Below are 26,020 nucleotides of genomic sequence, written 5' to 3' on the forward strand. Positions count from 1 at the left end.
GTCGTTATATAGGTTAAGATGTATAAATCCAGAAAATAAATGGAGAGCGAATTGGACCAAGGATTTGATATCTTACTATACAAATCCTTGATTGGACCAAAGCATCAGCATGCACAAAGTAAAAACGGGGTACAAGAAGTGTATAATGGGTCATTGACTTGTACTATATTCAACGATTGGAACGTTGCGATTTCAAAAACACTTTTTTGCATGTAATACTTCTCAGATATTACTGACGTATAAAGACACCTATAAATAAAAGTGTCTTTACACAAAATGAAACAGTTCATCAAATGTTTTTTTTCGTCGGAGGTAAACATTCACGACTGAATTTACAATTCACCAGAAAATGAAATCGCTTCAATTGTCAGAAATGAAAAAATACTGATAAAAAGTGTTATTTTTTTATTTCTTCATTGTTATACACCTGAACGCTTTGTTTCGAATTTGTAAAACATGTTCTGGTTTACTATTATATAAAAATTCATTACAAAAAAATGCAGAAAATTTTCATATTGAAGGACATCGCCTTTCAAAAATTTTTGCAAATATTATTGTTCCCGTAAAGCTAATCTTAAGTATTTTCCTATCTTTTCATATGGATCTGGGCATATACGTTTTATTCGGTGACTGTTCTAACGCGTACTTGTTTACATAAGTCCTCGTTACCTAGTACGAACTATATGCTATCAGTAACCTCCATATGGGATGAGAGGGAGCTCGAACCTCATATGGAATTTCCTGACCCTATTTATAACGTATTAAGTCACAAGAACAATGTGCAAAGAATTTATCTTACCCACTATCTGAACAAGTGGCCTACCAAAGTGACCAAGTCTTCCATATTACCATATTAAGAACCTTCTATTCAAAAAAATAAAATGCTAATACTAACAACTTAATATCTTTTGATGTCTTTTCTGCATTTCTATCGTTTAATATCATCAATTTCTTCGTCAGTTGAAACAGTTCAGATTTTCCCTCAACAACGTATTGTTTTTACAAAGGCTCGTACCAGTACTATCTGTGTATTGAAATACCCCACGCCTACTAACTTCATATGTAATATACACGGTCTCCACGAGTTTGCTTTTAACCAATTATATTCCTAGAAACTTATTGGAGATAAGATAAATGTACGTATAAGTCCTATAATACACGGCTGCACATTTATGCCATTTTTAACATGTTTTTTTTTAATTTTAATTTTTCATTTGTTCGAATGCAAACTCGATTTTAGAAAATGAATTAACTGCGAGTTATGAATTTCAGGGCGAACAAATACAATGAGACTTTATCTAGCTTAGATTCAAACGAAGACCAAAGGGGTGATATATTCAATATTTGTTCATTGTTTGAAAGAATAAAATGTGTTAACAACCTGAAGAAACAGAGAGAAAAGCGAGATTGACAGAGCTACTCTGTTTCGAAGGTGTTAAATACATTTTATATTTTCCTGTATTGTACAAAATTAATACTATTTTTATCATCCACATTAACTTCGTTCAATCAAGATGCACTTTGATTTTTTTTTATAAAAAGGTCGATTGCAAGATACCATAAGTTTGTGACTGTTGAAACGCAACGAAACTATGATTTTAAATTAACCTTAAGTTAATAATAAAAATCAGTCATTTGCATTAACTGTTATGTGTAAGAAGCAAGTTTCATGTACATCTTAGCAGAATATGAACATTTGTCAACGCATTTTTTGCATACTGTATCTAGTTTTTTTTTAATCGTATGTTTTAACTTAAATCGTCAGATATTTTGAGAAATAGTTGAAAAGAGAAAGTTAATTTTTTGAATACATCCCTATGAATATAATTGTATCAACTTATATAATAAATAAAAAATAAAAAATGCTATGAAACCATTATATCATCTATGATTGAACATTTGTTACAAAGATACGTCACTGTTTGTGATGTCATGTGTTGTCGTTAATATATATGATGTTGTTATTCTGCAATTTACCTGTTATAACGATTACCGGTATTATATTATTTACAAGACAAATTGCAAATGTATCTATTTACAATTCACATGGACTTGTACGAATACTGGTTTTATCACGCACATTCACCTTGTGATATCTAGATGCACTTCTCTTTGTTTGATAAAAAAGGTAGATTTGCAGGATAATTTACTTTTGTGACTGTTGGAACGTAACGAAGATTTAATTTAAAGTAAACATTATCAATTACATCAGTCATATGCACAAACCTTAATACACAAGAGGGAAGTTTCTTGTACAGCTTATGAGAAAATGGAAAATCAAAACAGATTTTACATTTATGTACTTTGTCTTTCTGTAGCAGCATATACATCAGGTATTGTAGTTTTTATTCATTTCGTCAGATATTTTGAGAAATGGCCAAAGAGTTAAATTTACTTATGAATATATTCCTATGAATATTATAGTATTAACTTATATTTCACATATCAAGAATAAAAAAACCGCGATGAAATACATTTGGCGGTCAATGCTCTTCAACGTCGTACTTTATTTGGCCTTTTGAACCTTTTTGGATTCTATCGTCACTGATGAATCTCTTGTAAACGAAAAGCGCGTCTGGCCTAAAAACAAAATTTTATCCTGGTATTTAAGATGAGTTTATCTATGTTTTGTAGCTTTTGTTGGTATAGCATCAATAACATTTTACTTGATGAGACTTTTCTGCATGCTAAAACCGTTGATTTAGATTTCATATTCTCTACCATCTGGACTTCAATTGAATAAATCTTTCTTACTAGTTTTAATAAAACATTTTATTCAACTTAGAATCGGTATGAATTTACACACATTTTGCTACTGCCATGTACAAAAATCGAAATTGCCTTTGATCTTCATTGATCCTGCCATTTCAGCCCCTCGAGGGAATTATAGGCATCCCTAAAATTGCAATTGATGGAATCAAACTCGGATCTCCACAAACTCTCTTATAAAAAAAATAGGTGTCAGGCCACCAATTACTCCCTCCAATTTAGAACGTATGTAAAAGTAGCCCTACTCTGACACAAAATAGTGCTTTTGGTGTCCTTGTTTACTTAAACTAACCAACAAATATGCAGAAATGAAACTTTTGGTGAAAGAGAAATATATCTAGACCATTTTGCTTGTCTATGAGTTTGCATTAAAAATTGAGAATGAATGCGCTCCATAGTATACTAATTTAAGATTTCCAGAAAACCAGGGGTTAATTTTGGAGTGCCTCTGTTCGAATGTCAGTTATTTTGTTAGTAGGCTTTAAATGTATGGTGAAAATTGGCATGTAGAAAGCTGATACATGTACAATTCAGTATATACCTGGTTACTATGAAGTTAAACTTAAGGTAAACTATTTAGAAAGCTGTGAAAATTGCAAAAATTTGGTTGAACAGATAGGGATTTTTAATTGATGGTCTGACATCTTTAAGATAGTAAAAATAGCCCGAAAAAAAATGATACTGATAATTAATACTGAAATATTCCAATGCCTAAATTCAGCGCTGGTCTATCGATCTTTAAATATATAGAAGAACTATAGGTCATTCAAAATTAAAATAATTACTAAAAAGGTACCCAAGCGCCTGTGACAGTTAACGTGTTGCATTTTTTTATCTTCATGACTATTTTTGTTTGCACGAGAAGTATTAACAGGCAGTTGAGTACTTGTATTTGTAGTTGTTGTTGGCGTAATTTGATTATACTGTCATCCATTGAGAGACTAGATATGAGTTCATTTCACTCTTTTGGTGATTTTTGTTCTGCTGCTGGTGCCACTGCAAGCCGTTTGGGTCTTTATGTTGCTTAAGGGGGCTCGCGAGTCTAATTTTTTCCAATCCAAATAGAGGATTTCGCTATATTTTTCTATAAATGAACTTTATCTTATACTTAATAAAAAAATAAATTAGAAAATGGTTTCACTGTTCATTTACGCTCACAATCTGCCTTCGAATGAAGCATACATTTTTGTGAATGTACTTTTTTCTGTTGAACTAATAGGAGAAAAGAGGTAAATAGTTATGAAAGGTACCAGGATTATAATTTAGTACGCCAGTCGCGCGTTTCTTCTACATAAGATGCACCAGTGACGCTCATATCAAAATATTTATAAAGCCAATTAAGTACAAAGTTGAATAGCATTGATGATTCAAAATTCCCAAAAGTTGTTGATATCGAAATAAAAAAAGAACTTAATTACAGAAATCGCTCAAATTGTAGAATTGTATAGTTTAAATACAGCTTATTGAAAATAAAAAATATAAATATAGGTCACCGATGAGTTAAAAAAGATATTTCAATTTTAATTTAAAAAATGGCATTTTTGCACCAAAGGGAGATAATTTGGAGCTTTTTAATGATATATACTTTTTGAAAGTCATCTAGGGCCAAAACGAATTCATTTTTGTAATGTTTTTTTGTACCATATGATAAAGTAACAAGTAATAAAGTAATAAATAAAATGTGTAATGATTTTTTTTTTTAAATTTTTATACCTTCGAGCCTCCTTTAGTATTGATTTTAGGTATATCTTAAGGTCTTTTTGCTGCTTTTGAGTAATGTTCAATTCATTCTTTTCATGGTTTTTGTTGGATTAACAGTTAATTGAGTGTTTTGGTGCTCCTCGATGAGTTTGTATTATTCAGTTGCTTCCCTATGGTTTAGTATTGCTGTTCACAAATGCATATGACAGGTCTTTTAGTATTGGACATATTATAATAAGAACTGGTCTAAACTGCTATTTGATCAAATTCAAATCAATTCAAGGTGTTGAGAATCTGAAAATAAAGATAAAAAACCCTGCTGCTTTAGATTCGGATAAAGGTAATAGTAAAATTGATTGTTGTAACTCATTTATGTTTTTGCTGCTGTTGCTTATGCTGCTGGTGTTTAAGATTTGTTTCGGAAAGGCAGACAAATATTGTGAAGTGGTATCAGGAAATGGGGTTCCGGGGATTTTTTGGATTTAAAATCAAGAGATGTCAGTGACCTTCTTTCGTTATAACTGACTCATGACTGCAAATAAACTTTGTATAAACACTCATGTTAACAAATATTTTTACCGAATAACGTCTTATTCCGAAATATTGTACAATCTGTCTGCCTAATTTTATTTAAAAAAGCTTTATACTTTTTTTCATATATATGCATAAATGATACTTACTTTTGCGTGCATGAAACAGTTCATGCACGCAAAAGTAAGTATCATTTATGTAAACATTCTTTTAAAATAAAGAAAACAAGGACACATTTATAACATATCCAGAAATCAACACCACTTTGCTTATTTGAATATTATACTAAAGAAATCGGATACGGGTCACGGAAATTACATTAAAATGATAGGGAATTTTGAAAAAATGTCTGTTTTATTTTTAATTTAAGTGATAGACAGGTTGCCGGGACAGAAAATGAGTATACACAACCATATACACCATTTAAACGAAACATAATGATTGTTGTTGCAAAAATACAGGTTCCTGAGCTATTTTAAAAATCGAAGCGAGAGGTTTTTAACATTGCAGTGTAAAATACTGGCTAAAATGACTGAAACGTCAAATTTGCAAACTTCGTGTTGAAAATTGGCTTACAAGGGGAATATGAAACTTGAATTTCAAAAGAATAAGCAAGTCCAAACCTTGTATGTGTAGTCGTTGAACTCTAGGTTCCCACGTAAAATTAAAATGTCACTATTTCAAGAAGAATAAACTCACGAAAGCACGAAAAATTCACTAAATTCGCGTTCATTGTTTTGATTTTGACCGCCTGACAACTTTACGGAAATATCAAAGTGATTGCAAATAAGGACTCTGTGACGGGCAACTTATAATATCCGTGTTTTAAAGATTTTAATGATATCAAGCCTATCAAGCCAGTCCAGTTCAAAGTACTATCACGTGGTACAATTCTCATTTACATATTATGAATATTAATTAGCAAAACCACTACTAATTTCTGGCTATGAATTCATTTTAATAGAAAACTGGTGTTTAAAAGTCATAAATCGATTGAGAAAAAACTTATCCGGGGTACATACTTAAACTGAGGGAAACACATCAACTATAAGAGAAAAACAAAGGAACACCGAAGTTCAACAAAAAATATCCATAATACATCGAAAATAACTAATTGATAACAACTGCCATTTTTCTGACTTGTTACAGGACATTTTAAGAAAAAAATGGTGGGTTGAACCTGGTTTTCAGTTAGCCAAACCCTATAGAACTCCTTCTTGATTTACATTTATTAAACAGCATTACACAAATGTTGATTGAGGAGCAAAACTTCTACTAAAATAAAGGATGAAATAACGTGTCGGAGAAGAGTTCGTAGTTCCTATGGCAATAATGATAATGTTATGTTACTTATGTGGAAATATGAGGGGTCCCGATTGGAATGTCAATTGTGAAAATGATAAAATGACAATTTTTCTAGACAAATGACGAGTATATCTACTAACAATTCACATAGACAGTTTTTAACTTGTACCACAGTTTGTATCTATTTCAATTAAAAGTGTAAACATGCAACTAATTGAAAACGTGTATTTGTAGCATTTCTGTTGACAACATCATCTGACAGAGCAACTGCTGGATGGGAGTTTAACTTTACATGTTCCAATTTTCAACCAAAATACAATAATACATTGGTGAATATATCAAGATATAATGAATCAAAATGTATGGCATATGTAACGTACGATGGACGCTGTTTGTATATTTTAAATCATACCATTAGCTATACTTGTATTTGTTACTATAGCTCAATCACCCTAACGGTCCCTGGAACATTTGATAAGGATAAATTAAATGGATCTCGCTGGACATGTGGCAGTCAAATTCAAGGCGAAGTTTCAAATCCAGTGAAGTTATATGTAGACAGTAAGTACTAAGAGGAAGAAAATTATATTTGAAATAGTCACTTTTAATATACTGTTCAATTTAAATATATTTCTTAACTATGGTTTAAAGTAACGTTATTGACAAACAAAACAAGTGTAACAATTGTCTTTAAATATTTGGTGAATTTTTAAATAAAACTTTTAAGCGTTGAATTACAACTGAAAATTGAACACAATCTTGTAACTTTTATACCGTCTTAAATATCGATACATGAAAGTCCGTGAAAAGATTGGTGTACAAAAAATCTATAAGTATCTTTGTAAAATTTATCTTACAAAACTCCTTTAATCTCTATAAGTCTTGTATGTTTTTTTGAAATTTTAGTTCATTTACTTGTTTTGGAGTTTAGTGTGACGTCCATTTCATTGAACAAGTACACATGTTTGTTAAGGGGTCAGCTAAAGCCCGCCTGTTATGCTGATAAATGATCTAACTTTATACTGTCAACGTTACAACTTACACTGTATTAAGCAATCGCAGGCAATACACACGTTCACGGTGATGAGGCAATTTGCTGAATTTTGCCTAAAATTTTCTGCCATGAGTAGGTTTCTTTAGTCATGTTACAATGTTTTATGTAATGCCTTTCTAGGTAAATCAAGTTATTTTGAAAAATGTCTAAATTTAGAAAATGTCTGTTACATATACACATTAACGGGTTTACAATCTGTTCATGACTATATGTTGTTATCCGTGTTTTTATCTGATTGTAAATGACGTCTTTTCCCTTAATCATCTTAAACTTTCCTAAAATAGCGATTACAGTTGATAGTGAAGTCTTAGACACATTATTTTTCTAATTATATTTTTTATTGGTTTTTAACTAATTTAAAAAAAAACTGCGAGTACTCCAAGATTTGCTTTCTTGACTTTGTATTTTTTACCGGAGTATTATGGGCTTTTTTACGATCTGATAAGTTAAGCCCTTTTCAACTGCCCCAAGTCGGGAGCTCTTTATTCAGTGGGTGTGGTTTGTTTCTCTGTTCTTTCTATATTTGTTTTTCGTTTATTGTATTTTTACATTAATCAGGTCGTTTGTTTTCGAGTTTAAATTGATTTACAGTTGTTTTTCATGATATTTTTGAGCTTACTAGTATGTTAGCTTTTTTACATTATGGTGACCTATAGCTGTTAACTTTTATGTCATTTGGTCTCTGGGGAGAGTTGTCTTATAGGCAATCATACCATATCTCCTTGTTTTTATTTCATATGAGCTGTAGCAAAAATTTGTTAAAGTGATGTTAATTTAGTTTTCTTTTATTCTCAGTTCCTATTCTAAAAGTAAATTTAACGTCAAACCTCAGTGATGAGAACCTAATAAAAGTAGTATCCGATTCAAAGCACCAATTCATATGTACAACGGAGGCCAGTCAGTCGGCGGCAAGGATACAGTGGTATCTGTCTGGTACCGACATAACTCATGAAGCTTCTGCTCAGCCTAGTGTGTGTAGTGCTGGATGTGAAACAGTTATATCGTCAAGTATTCTATCATATATTGGTAATATTAAAGACAACGGCAAGACAATGTATTGCACAGCTGTAAATGTAGAGGGAGAAAGTGTAAACTCAACAATGAAAAGTATTGATATTTTGTGTAGGTATACTTTTAATAATTGAATTTTGAAGTTCGTACTGACATGCATTTGAGTATGACTTCATTAATTTAGTAGAAATGTATTTAAACTAAAATCTGAAAGCAAGATACGTTTGAAGGATTGGTTGCTGCTTGTTTTATGCCTATTGGCCCTTACTTTGTGAATAATCCGTTCCACATTTTTTTAACAATAAATACAATCGAAGGAATACCGGATTGAAGCACAGGTCATTTTGATTGCCAGCTGAAAAAATGGTGTGAAAGATAGAAGAGGAACATTCAAGCTCATAAATCGAAAATAAACTGACAACACCAGACCAAAAAACAGACAAACAATAGTACACAAAACAAAACATAGAAAACGAAAAACTAACTAACACGAACCCCACCAAACACTGAGGTTATCTCAGGTGCTCCCAAAAGGTAGGCAGATCCTTCTCTACAAGTGGACCATGTCATTTTGCTCATGTTAGTACACTTTTGGTTCTCCTGGTGATAAGAGACAAAAAGTGAGCTTACAACGGACCACCGCAATCAATTATAAATGGGTTCTGTAACGTAAAGAGAACGTTGCATTCATTCTACACGTGACGTCCAAAATTACAAGAGGACGTTGCAGCAAATTTGTACGTTCCGCACAGCCAAACAATCATCAAATGTTAACTATCTGAAAAGGGGAGTCGAGATATGATCATATTTCTTTTCCTCAGTCATTCATTATTTGTATGAAAAAAATGATACAAATAATACGTATAATAAAATAAGTAATATGCATGTCTAACCTTAAAATTGTTTCAGATCAAAAATACAGTTGTATCTAATTGAAAGTTTACATTAATTATGTTGTATAATTTTGCAAACATGGACGACTCCATTGCATTCATATACATATTTCAATTCAAAGCATAAAGTGTGCACCAAATTTTTTTTTCAGAATAAGTGCTTATTTGTTCAATTAAGCAGTTGTATTTGAAAAGAAGAACATATGTTGATGTAACCCACTTTCACGGTCACAATATTGAATGTCCATGTTCAGTGAAAATCATGAAATACATGTTTGTTTTTAAACTTCCAGATCATAATTCTATAAAGAACATAATACTATGTACCTTATGTAAAAAAAAAATCTTTTAAAACTTTTCTTAATACAATTCACAGATTTGTCTGACAATTTGATCTGTAGACATGTTGACCAATAAACTTCTGTTTTTAAAATGTAAAAAAATAAAAAGTCAGAAACTTTGACTTTCTTCATATATCAGTAACAAATTTTTAAGGTAAACGGTGCTTTATGATTTTTTTTGCGTTAGAAGCGCTTTTCTTGATATACCTCTACCAGGCACACCCAAAGCCATGTATTTGAAAGTCAATGGTGTATATGAACAAAAACGTTTGAAGAGCTATATTACAAAAAGGAATACGAAAATAGTCGGCAAAGTTAAAAAAATGTGTGATAACAACTTAATAAGAACGACAACTTAGCGGCAAATGGAAAATGACATATTGTTTTATTTGCAAATAAATCAAATTTGTAGCATTCTACCTTAAATGTCTGAGTCGAAAGTTGATGTCATCGTACAGTCTAAACTTTATCTATGCACCACTTTCTTTTCTACCATACACACCACAATTAAAATACCAAACCTGTTCAGAACGATTTCTCTTATTTCTCTTTTAAACATTTTTTGATTCGAGCGTCCCTGATATTTTTTTTTTTTAGACGAAACGCGCGTCTGGCGTAAATAAAATATTTCAATCCTGATTTCTATGATGAGTTTATTATCTAGCTGATGAATGAACTCAATATTTCTTTGGGTGTCTTCATCAACAAATTTCCTATTCCCGATTTCTAACACGTTTAACACTTCTCTTCATATCACATTTAAAGAAGTCAACATCCGTGGACGTGGGTCGTGTATAACTGGTAACCGGTGTATTACCATAACATCCCTTTTCCTTAAACTAACGTCTATATCTTTTTTAACCACTTCAATGAAATCCTTGCGAAGCTTTTGTTTGTTTAATTCCTTGGGAAGTTACACTTTGATATGTGTTTTTCCAGAATATTTGTCCTATTAATTGCTGATCAAATTGACTATTTCTGTTAATTGTGCTGTTTTTGCTAGGGTAGTATTGATACGTGATATCAGATGTGAATGGCATCAATTATCTTTTTAATGTGTTCATATTCACTTTCTCTCCAATATTTTTTGTTACTTTAGACATTTTATTGTTAATTTTTTTCAAGTGTAATTTTATTTCATCAAGGTCTTTTTGAAAGTTAATATGACCTGATAGACCAACACTAGTGTTTGATATATATTTACATTCATTTCAGACAAACCTATGATTGCAAAAATTCCTGATTATAACATAACAGAAAGACAAACCCTTTCAATAACCTGCACTGTTGTCAGTAATCCAGACCCAATATCTATATGGTGGACTCGCCAGCATGAACCCGGCTTCAGATTTAACAGTGCAAATCTAACGATCAGCAACATTAACAGAAATGACAACGGTAGTTATACATGTCATGCAATGAACATTTTAACACCATCAGGAATGTCCTTACAGAACAGAACTTCACAGAATATGTTTCATGTAAATGTACAATGTAAGTATTAAAATGTCAAAAGAGAAATTGGTGGAAAACTAAAGTTCTTTAATGATCATCTTCGCTAGCCCATTCCGAATACATTATTCTTGACCAATGGTAGCACTTGAACTCTTCAATTTGGAGGTGAAAACACGGTTGCGTCTAGATTCTACACTTTTGTTTAAGCAGGAAACGAAAATATACGTTGAAATTTATGCATTTGTGCAAGAAACATACACAGGAACTATTATTAGTTAGTTAAAACATTCAAATTGTCACTAAGTATAGTCGTATGTTTAGGGATGTAAAGACTTGCTGTACAATAAGCACGTGGTACTTGTTTACATAAACTTTCTACATTTACACGTGATCATGTTATAGTCGATTTTTGATTGGATGCAGCGAGTTTTTACTACAACCAATGAAAATCATTACCTTGTGTCTCCGAAATTCTATTTTAATCCGCCAAGGGTGGAGAGGAATGAAGTGGATCATTACCCTTGGCTAGCGAAAATGATTAATGATGGAAAGTAATAAATAAATAATAATAAAAATTTTCAGACAAAGGCGTGCTAGCAATCATAGTTTCGCCTTAGGGGAATATATATTTTTTGATTTGAATATTGTTACAGAAAAGAAATGTAAATGCCACAAAATTTGTGTTGTCATACTTGTATAAAATTTCGGATATTGGGCTTGTTATACTCTCAAGTCGACTAACAGAATGAACATACAGATTATCAATGGCAATGTATATTTCTTAAAATATCGATTATGCTTTTATATACGACTTTAGACATGTTAGAGCTATTGTAGATGCAAATTTAACGAAATATTTTACTACAGACCATGTTTAAAATCTTTAATGTGGAGTTTGCCTTGTTATTTTTTGACATACCACTTACGAAAAAAAAGTCATGCTTTTTTTCAGTTAAATGTGACAATTACGATGAGTGTAACAACCATATATTTCACATTTAACGCTTGTAGGTAGCACAAACCCTGTAAAATGTCTAATTCAGTGGGTCACATTTAAGAAAAAGGAGATAGGATTGTAGTTACGACATTAAAAACCTATCTGATACAACCTTTGAAACTCATATTCCATAACTGTCAACCATCTTGTGATGGCGTCTTTGAATTGAACAATAGTTCGATGTTTTTTTTTGTCATTTGGTCATGGTGTCGATGACCTATGATGTTATACACTGAATTGTGACCATATCTCGTTTTTCATTTTGATCTTTATTATTTCAATAAAACATGCCTAAATAAATCCAAAAAAATAATGATTTAATATTTGTAATCTCAAACCAATTTGACATTTTATTTTTTAAGACCAGCCAGTAATTTCAGTCATGCAAGATATGAACGTTACAGAAGAAACTACTTTTGATATATGTCAAATCGTTGTTGCTAATCTACAACCTATGTCGTCGAGATGAAAACGAAGTCGTATATAAAGGTTTCAATCTTACAATCAGCAACATACAGAGAAATTTCAGTGGCAATTACACCTTAATTGAGTGTCACAACCAGAGATTCTACATTCATTTTTTGTATTTAGTACAAACCCGGTTAAAAGTCAAATTCGGCGCGGTCGCTGACATTCGAAATGTTGTCACGACAATAAAAACAGATCTGCTATCTTCTTTTAAACGGATATTCAATAACTGCCAACCTACTCGTGATGGCGCCGTTAAGTGAATAATATTTCGTCGTTACTATTTTCGTCATTTGGTCATGGCGTCGTTGGTCCTTCATGTTATAATAAAAATTGTCATCATATTTTGTTTTCCATTTGAAGTTTATTATTTCTATAAAACATGTAAAAAAATCGAGAAAAAAATCAATGATTAAATATTTGTACTACCAAAATGACTTCAGCATTGGTTTTTTTTTTAACAATTTAACATTTAATTGTTTTAGACTATCCAGTAATTTCAGACATACCAGATTATAACGTTACAGAAGGAAATACCTTAAGTATATTTCCAATAATTGATGCTAATCCACAACCTACATTGCTTTCGTGGAGTCGTCGAGATGAAAACGAGGTCGTATATAAAGGTTTCAATCTTACAATCAGCAACATACAGAGAAATTTCAGTGGCAATTACACCTTTCTTGTAAGAAACACATTGAAACCATCAGGAATGCAGTCACAGGAAAGGACGTCAAGGAAAATGTTTCATGTGAATGTACAATGTAAGTGTAACAATAAAAAAATGAGATGGTTTAAGTATGTTATTAATTTTTTGTCCTCATTAAATAAAAACCAACAATATAAGATTTTTGATATGCTTAATATTTTGATTGCGTTAAGCCATTTCAATTGATATTTTAAAATGTGTATTTCTATGTTGGGATGTTACACTATTGTTTCAGATAAAGGAGAATGTTTGGTACCATCAAAACGTTTAATCCCGCTGCAATTGTTTGCACCTGTCCTAAGTCAGGATGTTCAGTAGCTGTCGTCTGTTGATTTGGTTCATACGTGTTTTTCGTTTCTCGTATTTTATTTAGCTTAGACCGTTGGTTTTCCGGTTTCAATAGTTTTACACTAGTATTTTTGTGGGACCCTTTATAGACTGCTGTTCGGTGCAAGCCAAGGCTCCGTTTTGAAGACTGTACTTTGATCTATAATGGTTTACTTTAAAAAAAATTGTGACTTGGATGGAGAGTTGTCTCATTGGCACTCAAACCACATCTTCCTATATATATATATGTTAAGTACATACTTATTAATTGCTATTGAATTGGTTATATACTTTTACTTTGAAAAGTGTAAAAAATGTTAATGAATCGGTTAATTAATTGTTTCAGACCAACCAGTTATCTCAGATATCCCAGATTATAACGTTACAGAAGGAAATGACATCAAACTATGTCCTGTCATTGATGCTAATCCACAACCGAAATTGTTATGGTGGACTCGGCAACATGACTTTATATATTACGGCAGCAATCTAACAATTAAAAACATACAGAGAAACTCAAGCGGAAACTACACCTGTCATGTTATGAACACTTTAACACCATCAGGAAAGTCACCACAGAACAGGACTTCACAGAAAATGTTTTATGTAAATGTCCAGTGTAAGTGTTAAGATGTCAATAGAGAAATTAGTCGGAAGCCTCTTTGTGTCAGGGACTTGCCCTATTTGTTAAATTACTTAAGCTAATAACATAAACAGTACAATTTGTTAGCACCAGATTCGGATTTTGAAAATCAATGTCTCTTTATTAATGCAGGACAAAATATTCGAAAATCTAAATTAAAATGAGGATGGAAATGGGGAATATGAAAAAGTGCAGATAACATCCGAAGGCCACCAATGGTCTCAAATTCAGCGAGAAAATCCCGCAGCCGGAGGTTGACCTAAGCTGGCTCCTAAATAAAAATGTGTACTAATTCAGTGAAAATGGACGACATACTAAGCTCCAAAACATAAAACGAACTAAAAAAAAAAACCACACATACAAGGCCAGAGGCTCTTTACCTGGAACAGGTGATAATATGCGACGGAGTTAAACATGTTTTGTGAAATCTCAACCCTCCCCTATATGTCTAGCCAATGTAGAACAAACAAACCCACCGTATACACACAGTATACAAACAGAAAAACCCAGGTCAATGGAAGTTCGAGTCCGATGACATAAAACATAACAAAAGAAACTAAGCAAAATGACAAAGATACATACATTAACAAAGGACTACTAGCAGTTACTGACATGCCAGTTCCAGACCGTATTTAAACTGATTGAAAAATGATGTCTTCATCATGTGAAAATCAGTCAAACTCATTCCCGTTAGGGGTTTATAATCATAACCTCAAAAATATACAAGAAGAATATGATCCGTATTACACAAACAACTGGTTTTAGAAGAAAAAAATGTGTTTATATCCAATGCAACGACCCTATGAGTGTATCAATATCAATACAAACATATGCAATCTGTAATGACCTGACAACAGTATCGTAATTATTTCCCTTCGGTATAAGTCTGTTTAAAAGTTTGGTCAACTTTTGAGGTAAAATACGTTATTTTTGTGCTTTGTAAAGAATATTACCATAAAAATTGGATGTGAAATAGCTGAACAATACTTCAAGATTGAAAGTATCAAACCGAAGACAAAAAATATAGACAAAGAGGTGTTAGAAATCACAGTATTCCATGCGGGAGATTTATTACTGGAGTGAAATTTTGTAACAGCAAATTTGAATAACACAAAATTCGTGTTGTCATGCTAATACCTAAATACGATCAGCTGGACTTGTTATACGCTCTTGTGGACTAGCAGAATGAACATACAAATAATCAATGACAACTAAGAATTTCTAATTGAATATTTAAATACAGATCATGTTTAAATCTGTAAAGTGAAGTTTGCCATTGTAATTCTATGACATACCTAATAGCAGTAATGGTTTTATTTTGAGTTAAACATGACAAGTACGATGGGTGTAACAACCATAGATTTCACATTTAACACGTGTAGGTAGTACAAACCCTGTAAAATGTCTAATTCAGTGGGTCACATTCGCGAAAAGAAGACAAAATTGTATTTACGACATTAGGAACATATCGGAAATAACCTTTGAAAAGGATATTCCATAACTGTCAACCATCTTGCGATTGCGTCCTTGAATTGCATAATAGTTCTTCGTTTTAATTTTTTGTCATTTGGTCATGGTCGTGGACCTTTCATGTAATCATTTGTCTTTGACTTCACAGAGAACGGCAACACTCCTACAATCACAAATATACAGAGAAACTCAAGCGGAAACTACACATGTCATGTGAAGTGGTGTGTGTGAATTGTCACCTTGTATTCATGTTCCATTTTGAACTTTATTATTTCAATAAAACATGAAAAAAAAAATTAATAAAAAAATGAAATAATGATTTAATATTTGTTCTTTCAAAAGTGACTTCAGCATTGTTTTTAACATTTTGACATTATTTCAGACCAGCCAGTAATTTCAGACATACAAGATTATAACGTTACAGAAGGAAATGATTTAGGTATATTTCCAAACATTGATGCTAATCCACAACCAACATTGTTTTGGTGGAGTCGTCGAGATGAACGAGAAATCAGAAATATTAGTACTAGTTCTTATCTTAAAATAAGCAATATACAGAGAAAATTCAGTGGCAATTACACCTTTCTTGTAAGGAGCACATTGACACCATCAGGAATGCCGTCAGATAAAAGGATTTCAAAGAAAACGTTTCACGTGGAAGTACAGTGTAAGTGTTACAATGTTCAAAGTTAAATGGTTTTAGTATAATATTAAAAAAATAAAATAAATTAAAGATTATTTACATGTTAAACATATTTAAAAATAACATATCATGCATATCAATTGATAGATATTGTATTCGTTATCGTAGTATTATATTTGAAACAAATATGGTCATGAATGTAAACAATCTGATGATTAATTATTGCAGACCAGCCATTTTTCTTAGAGATGGAAGACCATAACGTTACAGAAGGAAATGATCTCCAAATATATCCTGTTATTGATGCTAATCCACAACCGACAATGTTATGGTGGACTCGGCAAAATGACTTTATATATTACGACAGCAATCTAACAATTAAAAACATACAGAGAAACTCCAGCGGAAACTACACCTGTCTTGTAATGAACACTTTAACACCATCAGGAAAGTCACCACAGAACAGGACTTCACAGAAAATGTTTTATGTAAATGTCCAGTGTAAGTGTTAAGATGTCAAAAGAGAAATTGGTCGGAAGCCCCTTTCTGTTTTCTAATTACTATTGTTAGATGATGTAGGTTTATAAACTTATTAGTACAATTTGCATCAGATTTGGATTTTGACAATCAATGTCTCTTCAGTAACGCTCCAGGACAACATACCTGAAAATCATAAGCTTTTGAAATAATTGATAGTTATAAACAAAACAGGAAACAATTATAGAAAAAGATGAACGCATGCTATCAATCACAGTATTGCATGAGGGGGATATATTCCTTTATTTAGATTTTGTTACAGGAAATTTAAAGATATCAAAATTCGTGCTGTCATGCTAGTACCGAAGTACGGGCTACATGGCTTGGTATACTCTCTTGTGAACTAGCAAAATGAACATAAAAATAATTAATGGCAATAAAGAATGTCTTATTATATCAATTATGTCATTGTATACTACATTAGAGCTACTTGTAGTTACAAGTATAACTAAATAGTTTACTACAGATCATGTGGAGTTTAACCTTAATGTGGAGTTTGCCTTTCTTATTTTCTGACATTCCACTGTTTTGGAAAAAAGTATTGTTTTTTTTTAATTAAACACGACTAATAACAGAGATTTTACGTCCATTTCTTGTGGTAATTACAAACCATGTTTAACAGGTTTATTCAACAGATCACATTCGAGAAGAGTTGTTCCGACTGTAAGAAAATATTTACTATCATTTTTGAAACGGATATTCCATAGTTACCAAAGGTACCAGGATTATAATTTAGTACGCCAGACGCACGTTTCGTCTACATAAGACTCATCAGTGACGCTCATATCAAAATATTTATAAAGCCAAACAATTACAAAGTTAACTGTCAACCATCTTGTGATGGCGTCTGCGACTTGAATAATAGTTCGTCGTTTTATTTTTGGTTTAAAGTTGGTCATGGTGCCGTGGACCTTTTATGTTATAATTTGAATGGTCACCATATTTTGTTTTCCATTTTGAACTTTATTATATCTATAAAACGTGTAAAAAATCAAAAAAAATCTATGATTTTATATTTGTACTCTTAAAAGTCTGTTCAGCTTTGTTTTGAACAATTTGACATTAAATTATTTCAGACCAGCCAGCAATTTCAGACATACCAGATTATAACGTTACAGAAGGAAATACTTTAGGTATATTTCCGATCATTGATGCTAATCCACAACCTACGTTGCTTTGGTGGAGTCGTCGAGATGAAAACGACGTTGTATATAACGGTTTAAATCTTACAATCAGCAACATACAGAGAAATTACAGCGGCAATTACACCTTTCTTGTGAGGAACACATTGACACCATCAGGAATGCCGTCACAGGAAAGGACGTCAAAGAAAATGTTTCATGTGAATGTACAGTGTAAGTGTAACAATATCCAAAATGAGATTATTTAAGTATCTTATCAATGTTTTGTCGTCATTCAAAATAAAAATAATAAAAGTCTATTGATATGCTAAATATATAAAGTATATACTAGTATTGATAAAATAAGTTAATCAATCAAATAATTAATTATTTTAGACCAAGCTGTTATCTCAGAGATCCAAGATTATAACATTACAGAAGGAAATGATCTCAAAATATATCCTGTTATTGATGCTAATCCATACCCTACATTATTATGGTGGACTAGTCAAGATAACTTTACATATTACGGCAGCAATCTAACAATCACAAATATACAGAGAAACTCAAGCGGAAACTACACCTGTCATGTAATGAACATTTTAACACCATCTGGAAAGTCACCAGAGAACAGGACTTCACAGAAAATGTTTTATGTTAATGTCCAGTGTAAGTGTTAAAAGTACAAAGAAAGAAATTGATCAATTGCCCTTTGAGAATCGATTCTGTTATATTACATTAGATATTAACATTAACGGTACCATTTGTGTTTTCGCATCGAAGTGCAAATCGATAATCTATGTCTCTTTAGATGCCAACAGCTTATCAGATATATGAAGATTTATAAACCAAAAAAGGATAAAATACCTAGACAAAAACTGACAAGGAATCAGAGCTTTGCTTGAGGGAAATATATTATTTCAAAATTTTGTTACAGAAAATTTTAACAGCAAACAGTTCTTACATATATGAATGTTCATGCTACTACCGACGTATAACTGACAACTGGGCAAATGATACTCTCAAAAACTATAAGAACGAACATAAAGATAATCAAAGGCTTGCAATACAGAGTTCTTATTCTACCGAATATTCTACATTTAAGCTACTTATAGTTCAAATTCTACGAAATGTTAAAATGTTTATAGATATAGGAAGATGTGGTGTGAGTGCCAATGAGACAACTCTCCATCCAAATAACAATTTATAAAAGTAAACCGTTATAGGTCAATGTACGGCCTTCAACATGGATTTAACCTTTGATTTAAACTACCACCTGCACTGGTATGGGAAAGAATTATGATTTTAAATAAACATGATTGAAACGATTGGGGTCAATTTGTTTCATAAATTTGTTTGTTGTGGGTATGCTACTTTAAGTATAAATCTACACATCTGAAATATAGCCGAACAATTTTAGATCTGCAAATTTGTAAAGCAAACATTTGTTCTTACATCACTGGTATTTGAACCCTTCTATTTGAGACATCGTTGCAAGACCGTCTATATTGTGCCCACTACCCGAAATCACTATTACAAATGTAAATATAAAAAGAGAAGATGTGGTATGATTGCCAATGAGACAACTCTCCACAAGAGACCAAAATGACACAGAAATTAAGAACTATAGGTCACCGTACAGCCTTCAAGATGTTCTTTTTTTATGTTTTTTTTCCTCCATGAAATGTTTAAAATCGAAAAGATTGTATGGAAATGATCAATGCTTTATATAAAGGCAACAGTAGTATACCGCTGTTCAAAACTCATAAATCCATGGACAAAAAACAAAATCGGGGTTACAAACTAAAACTGAGGGAAATACATTAATTATAAGAGGAGAACAACGACACAACACTAAAATGCAACACACACAGAAACGGACTAAGCACTAGACAAAAACTTATGAGAACAACAAATATAAAACCAAAACCAAACACATGAACTTGGGATAGACAAGCACCGTGACACGTCCTATAGCAATGTGAACTCACACTCAAAAATAAGAGAAAAAAAAAACGACACAACGGAAACACAACGCCAAAACGCAACACACACAGAAACGAACTACAATACAACAATGGCCACATTCCCGACCCTTCAGAGGACATTTTTAAAAGAAAAAAATGGTGGGTTGAACCCGGTTTTGTGGCATGCCAAACCTCCCTCTTTTATGGCCATGTGAAATATAACATTAAAATGACAACACAACATTACAGGACTAAAAAGTTAAAGTTATCATAATATTGATTTCATTAATGCAAAAACTAATCGTTTTAGACCAGCCAATAATTGCAGAGATCAATGATATTAACATCACGGAAGGAAGTAGTCTAGCAATATATCCCGTAATTGATTCAAATCCACAATCTACGTCTGTATGGTGGAGTCGCCAAAGTGAACCCGACTTTAGATTTTATGACACAAATTTTACTATCAGCAACATACAGAGGAAATCCAGTGGTAGCTACATCTTTAATGCAGTGAACATATTAACACAATCTGGATGGCCGCCACAGAAAAAAACTTCACAGAAAATGTGTAATGTCAATGTACAATGTAAGTAAAACTCTACAACACAATAACCTGATACGTTTAAACCCGCTGCAATTGTTTGCACCTGTCCTACGTCAGGATGTTCAGTAGTTGTCGTTTGTTGATGGGGTTCATAATGGTTTCTCGTTAACAATTCATGGTAATCTGTTTTCATGTGAAATTCATGTGAAAACTACGGAAATTCCACGTATAAGCTCGATTAAGGTGAATTTCATGTGATATTTTATCGTGAATTGTTCATGCGATTGTTGTGGAATTTGCTTTAACCAAAATTTACCTTTGCATTCTTCGGACATAGAAGGTTCAAGCTTTCAGTTAAACCCTTTGGTCATAGAATAACTAGCCGTTTTGTTCGAGTGCCGCTTATCTAAACGAGATGTTCGTCTTGACTTATGCATAAGCCTAGTTTTTAACTACAAGGGGTAGATATTTCTTCCCCAAGGATATCATAAACTCATAATCACTTTCCTGTGCTAACGCGGAATACAATTGATGCTGTCCAATTTATATATCATTGCATTGAAAATAATGAGATCAGAAAGAACATTTTTATCAGAATACACAGTTTAAACGTCGTTCTGTAAAAAATCATCATTAAAAAGTAAAATAACAAAAATAGCGAACTTCAAGAACAGTTCAAAACGGAAAGTCCCTTATTATTAATAATTTAGACTTCAACGATTGTGACATAACGGAAAAAATACCTTTCTATATCCATCAATTGAAGCAAATTAACATTCAAAAAATTATGGGGGATAAGTTAAGATGAATGAGTATTATTTTACAGTCTTCAACAAAAACCTTACAATTCAAAAGACAAAAACAACAAGCACAAACAAAACAAGCTATATTATCTATTCTACCAGCATATAATCTGCGAGTAACATTTCAGAAAAAAAACACGTCACTAACAGGTGCAACACGGCAAAAAAAATAAAAAAAATAGCGTTCATAGTCGAAATACTTGGCAAACCGTTTTGACTATTTCAGATAAGCCTATTCTTTCTGGTTCTCCTGATTATGATACTGAAGAAGGAGGCACACTTACACTTTCGCCAACAATTGATGCTAACCCATCTCCTACATATATATGGTGGACTCGTGAGAATCACACTAGCTTCATTTATTACGACGTTCCTCTGATTATTAAGAACATAAAACAAATCGACAGTGGTAGTTACATTGTCTATGTAATGAATACTTTAACACCATCAGGAATGCCTGAAACAAATCTGACTTCGCAAAAGGTTTACAATATTAATGTTACAGGTAAGTTGAATTATGATAAATTAGAGGCAGCAATAGATCGCCGATATTCATATCATATAAATCAAGTAAGAATAAACATATCACGATGAAAATAAAAGCTGAAAGAATCGCAGAAGTGTAAGATCAAACACAACTAAGATTACGTGAGCTGTATTTGTCAAATCCTTTTGGAATTCTGGGTCCTCTATTCTCTTCTTGTTCTTTATTTGGCCTATTTAACTTCTTTGATTCGAGCGTCCCTGATGAGTTTTTTGTAGTCGAAACGCGCATTTACCGTACACAATTTTAGTCCTGGTATCTATGATGAGTTTACTTTAAGTTCATTCGATTAATTATATATACTAGCAGAAAATTAAAAAAAAAGAGACCAGATTTATATCAAATCAAACATTTGACATTTCCTATATTCATTGCAAGACATTAGCAGTATTAAAAAAGACTGACACAATAAGTGTTACTGTTCATGTACTGTAGGATTTGAATGGTAGTCACATCGATATGTCGTAATGCTTGAATTTGATATGAATCTGTTCCTGTAAAGAAGCATTCATATGATACAGTTTAGAATTAAAATTGATAGTCATAACGGACTTTTATTTAGGATATCAAGTAATCGCGCACACATAAACTATCCTGAAAAGAAACCCAATTTACTACATTACTGTTAAATGATAACATATTTTTACTCAAATATTTTGGCCACGAGCATCGCTGAAGAGACAAGTATTGTCGAAATGCGCATCTGGTGCAGGAAAAATGGTACCGTTAATGTTATTACTACCACTGGGTGAATGCCTCTGCTGGTGGACTGTTAGTCCCCGAGGGTATCACCAGCCCAGTAGATAGTACTTCGGTACTGGCATGAAAATACGGATTTTTTGTTTTTGTTAAAACTTGCTGTTACAAAATGTTAGAAATTATTATAAATTAAGGAATGTATCTCCCTCATGCAAAGCTCTGATTCCTTTCACGGATTTGGCTATACTTTTTGCACCTTTTGGATTATAGCTATTCATCTTTTATAAAAGCTTTAAATTTCAAATATTGTGGCCACGAGCACCACTAAAAAGACATGTATTGTCGAAATGCGCATTTGGTGCAGGACAATTGGTACCGTTAATGTTATTGTTTTTACTCAAATTCTTTTAATACAATGCTTAAGTTTCGCAATTTCTGTATATTTTGCGTTTTGTAAGTGTAATCATAAAAGTATAAGATATTTGTAAATACTTAGTATACAAAGTCATCAGTTTATTTTGTCACATTCTATCGTTATACGCATTGAAATAGTCCTGTAATTGTTTTCTCCACCCTGCTTATCTCTAACAAACTCTTAAAGAATACAAAATAAAAATTTGTTCAAATATTTATCTCTAAATTCATTGTAGAAAGTGGTTTGGAACCTGTTGCGTTATATTCTAAAATTCTTCGTAGATACATCGAGAAATCCTTCACAGTAACCATAGATGAATACGTACCATTCTTCAATATTCCTCTTGGTCATAAAGCTCCTTGAGTTTCTACATACTTATGCATCCATAGCATTAAAATGTAAAGCTTTGACCTTTCCGGATGAAAGTATATAACAACAGTGCATTGGACGCACACACTATTTAAAGTTGTTTGTTGTGTCCCCCCATTTATTGATGCACGAGCAAATTACTATAAACACCATCAAGTTAAATTACTAAAAACATGATATCATGTTTAAATAATAGAAACTGTTCAAACCAGTAGTTTTCAACCTAAACGAAAAGCTCTTTTCAAAATTGTATGCATTTTGTATAAAAATAGATGCGGTATGATTACATCTTTTGTATTGTAGTGTCAACTGGGCCCATTGCGCAAGATACATCTGTTACATCTGATAATTCTATCATAATTGGTGCTGGAGTCGGAGCAGGGGTTATTTTCATCTCTATATTAGTTATCGGAGTTATGATTTTCATATCAAGAAAGCGTCAAATAAACAGAAGAAACGGTAAATGTATGCCTTGAAGCAACACATTTGTAAAAAAAATGTTTTTAATTAAATAAGAATAACCTATATAATAACACATTGCATATCGTTTATTTCTTGCATCTTATCAGTAATACTTATCGAGGGAAATGTTTAATAACTATGGAAAACCCATGAAATGATTGGTCAATAGTGGTAGTCATAAGATATCATATAAAATGTTAACAGAATGTATTGAACAATATGCAACCATTCAGATATCATGATGCATGTTGATGCCCCACATACGATAGTAGAAGGGCATTATGTTTCATGGTCTGTGCGTCCGTCCGTCTGTTTGTCCGTTCGTCCGTCTGTTCCGCTTCAGGTTAAATTTTTTGGTCAGGGTAGTTTTTGATGAAGTTGAAATCAAATCAACTTGAAACTTAGGACACATGTGCCATATGATATGATTTTTTTCTAATTTTCATGACGCAGTAGAGTGTTGACCCCAATTGCATGGTCCACGGAACATAGAAAATGATAGTGCAAGTTTCAGGCTAAGGTATTTGGTTAAAGCTTTTGGTCAAGGTAGTTTTTGATGAAGTTGAAGTCCAATCAACTTGAAACTTAGTACACATGTTCCATATGATTTTAATGTCAAATTAGAGTTTTGAACCCAATTGCATGGTCCACTGACTATAGAAACAGATAGTGCAAGTTTCAGGTTATAGCGTTTGGTTAAAGTGTTTGGTCAAGGTAGTTTTTGATGAAGTTGAAGTCCTATCAACTTGAAACTTAGTACACATGTACGATATGTTATGAGCATTCTAGTTCAATGCCAAATTAGAGTTTTGACCTCAATTGCATGGTCCACAGAACATGGAAAATGATAGTGCAAGTTTCAGGTTATAGTGTTTGGTTAAAGTTTTTAGTCAAGGTAGTTTTTGATAAAGTTGAACTTCAATCAACTTGGAACTTAGTACACATGTTCCATATGATATGATCTTTCTAATTACTAGTAATTAGAATTCCATTAAACGTTTAAAACAGATACAAAATAACTCTCTTTCATTATGCAAAAGTATGAAACATTTAACTTTTCTACGCTCTACATATAAGTATCACCATTTCTATACTTAAAGATAGATCAAAAGAATTATTTCTGCTTTGTTTCATAAAAAGAACAGCCAACGTAGATAAGTATTTTGTCTAAAGAGGCATAAATCGGTCACTGTAAAAAATACTCTGATTTATACAAAAAATCTAGTAAAGTAACATTTTCAAAATGCTTGATTTCTGATTGACAACGTATTAATTACGTTTGGAAGACAATTTTTTCAAGAAACAATCAATTTTTCCGTGGATCACATTTGTATAAAATCAGGAGTTTCTTGTAGTAAAGATGAAATCATCCCCACGGGCGACATCATGAATTGGTTGACCGTAATTGAATACTAGTTTCTGTTTCACAAATGATGACAGATATATGTTTCAATTGTTGTTACATCCCTGGTTTGTGGTGGAATTCTTATTGCTTAGTCTTTAGTTTGCTATGTTGTGTTTTGTGCTCTATTGTTTGTCCTTGTGCCGTTTCTCGTTCTTGCCATGTCAGTGTCAGTGTGTTTTCAATTGACGAGTTTTTTTTTCAAATACAGCTAAGATTGGTGTGTCTCACTGTGTTAAAGTGTTTATGGTATAAAACATGTTGCCCATCATGTTTACACAATCAGTTTATATAAAAGTTGATTGTTGGTTTTACTATGGCATTTCAAAATCATAATACAAGTAACTAACGATAATTTAAAATAAGAATGTGTCCATAGTACACAGATGTCCCACTCGCACTATCATTTTCTATGCTTAGTGGACAGTGAAATTTGGGTAAAAACTCTAATTTTGAATTCAAATTAGACAGATAATATCATATAGAATATGTATATTAAGTTTCAAGTTGATTTGACTTCAACTTCATCAAAAACTACATTGACCAAAAACTTTAACCAAAAACTTGAACCTCAAACATGCACTAACATTTTCTATATTCAGTGGACCATGCAATTGGGTTCAAAACACTGTGGTTCAAAACTCTAATTTGGCATAATACTGTAAACCAACTTATTTTCGCTGATACTTTATTTCGCGTTTTATCCTTTCAAGTCCACTTCGCGGCTATTTAATTTCGCGATTTTTAAATTTTTATGATGTAGTTTAATAAGGAAAGATCCAAGTTTTACATTTTCGCGACGATTTATATTCGCGTTATTTTTCTACTCGCGAAAGT

At 32.2% G+C, this 26,020-nt stretch overlaps 1 protein-coding gene across 3 annotated transcripts in view; it reads left to right on the forward strand.

Annotated features, from left to right (window-relative positions):
• The first annotated feature begins 2,231 nt into the window (after nt 1–2,231).
• LOC143075599 (hemicentin-1-like) overlaps nt 2,232–26,020 on the forward strand; it is a 28,762-nt gene continuing 4,973 nt past the window's right edge. For 2 of the 3 annotated variants that reach the window (XM_076251070.1, XM_076251071.1), the window contains exons 1-13: nt 2,232–2,333; nt 6,541–6,867; nt 8,156–8,482; nt 10,821–11,099; nt 13,011–13,289; nt 13,908–14,180; nt 16,057–16,341; nt 16,546–16,818; nt 17,931–18,209; nt 18,372–18,644; nt 20,253–20,531; nt 21,519–21,797; nt 23,623–23,778. In XM_076251070.1, the coding sequence (XP_076107185.1) occupies nt 2,270–2,333; nt 6,541–6,867; nt 8,156–8,482; nt 10,821–11,099; nt 13,011–13,289; nt 13,908–14,180; nt 16,057–16,341; nt 16,546–16,818; nt 17,931–18,209; nt 18,372–18,644; nt 20,253–20,531; nt 21,519–21,797; nt 23,623–23,778 (3,373 nt within the window). In that variant the 5' untranslated portion in view covers nt 2,232–2,269. The remainder of the gene's footprint in view (nt 2,334–6,540; nt 6,868–8,155; nt 8,483–10,820; nt 11,100–13,010; nt 13,290–13,907; nt 14,181–16,056; nt 16,342–16,545; nt 16,819–17,930; nt 18,210–18,371; nt 18,645–20,252; nt 20,532–21,518; nt 21,798–23,622; nt 23,779–26,020) is intronic. The other variant, XM_076251072.1, reaches the window with a different exon arrangement.

Source organism: Mytilus galloprovincialis, chromosome 5 (assembly GCF_965363235.1).
Source record: "Mytilus galloprovincialis chromosome 5, xbMytGall1.hap1.1, whole genome shotgun sequence".
Lineage (NCBI taxonomy): Eukaryota > Metazoa > Mollusca > Bivalvia > Mytilida > Mytilidae > Mytilus > Mytilus galloprovincialis.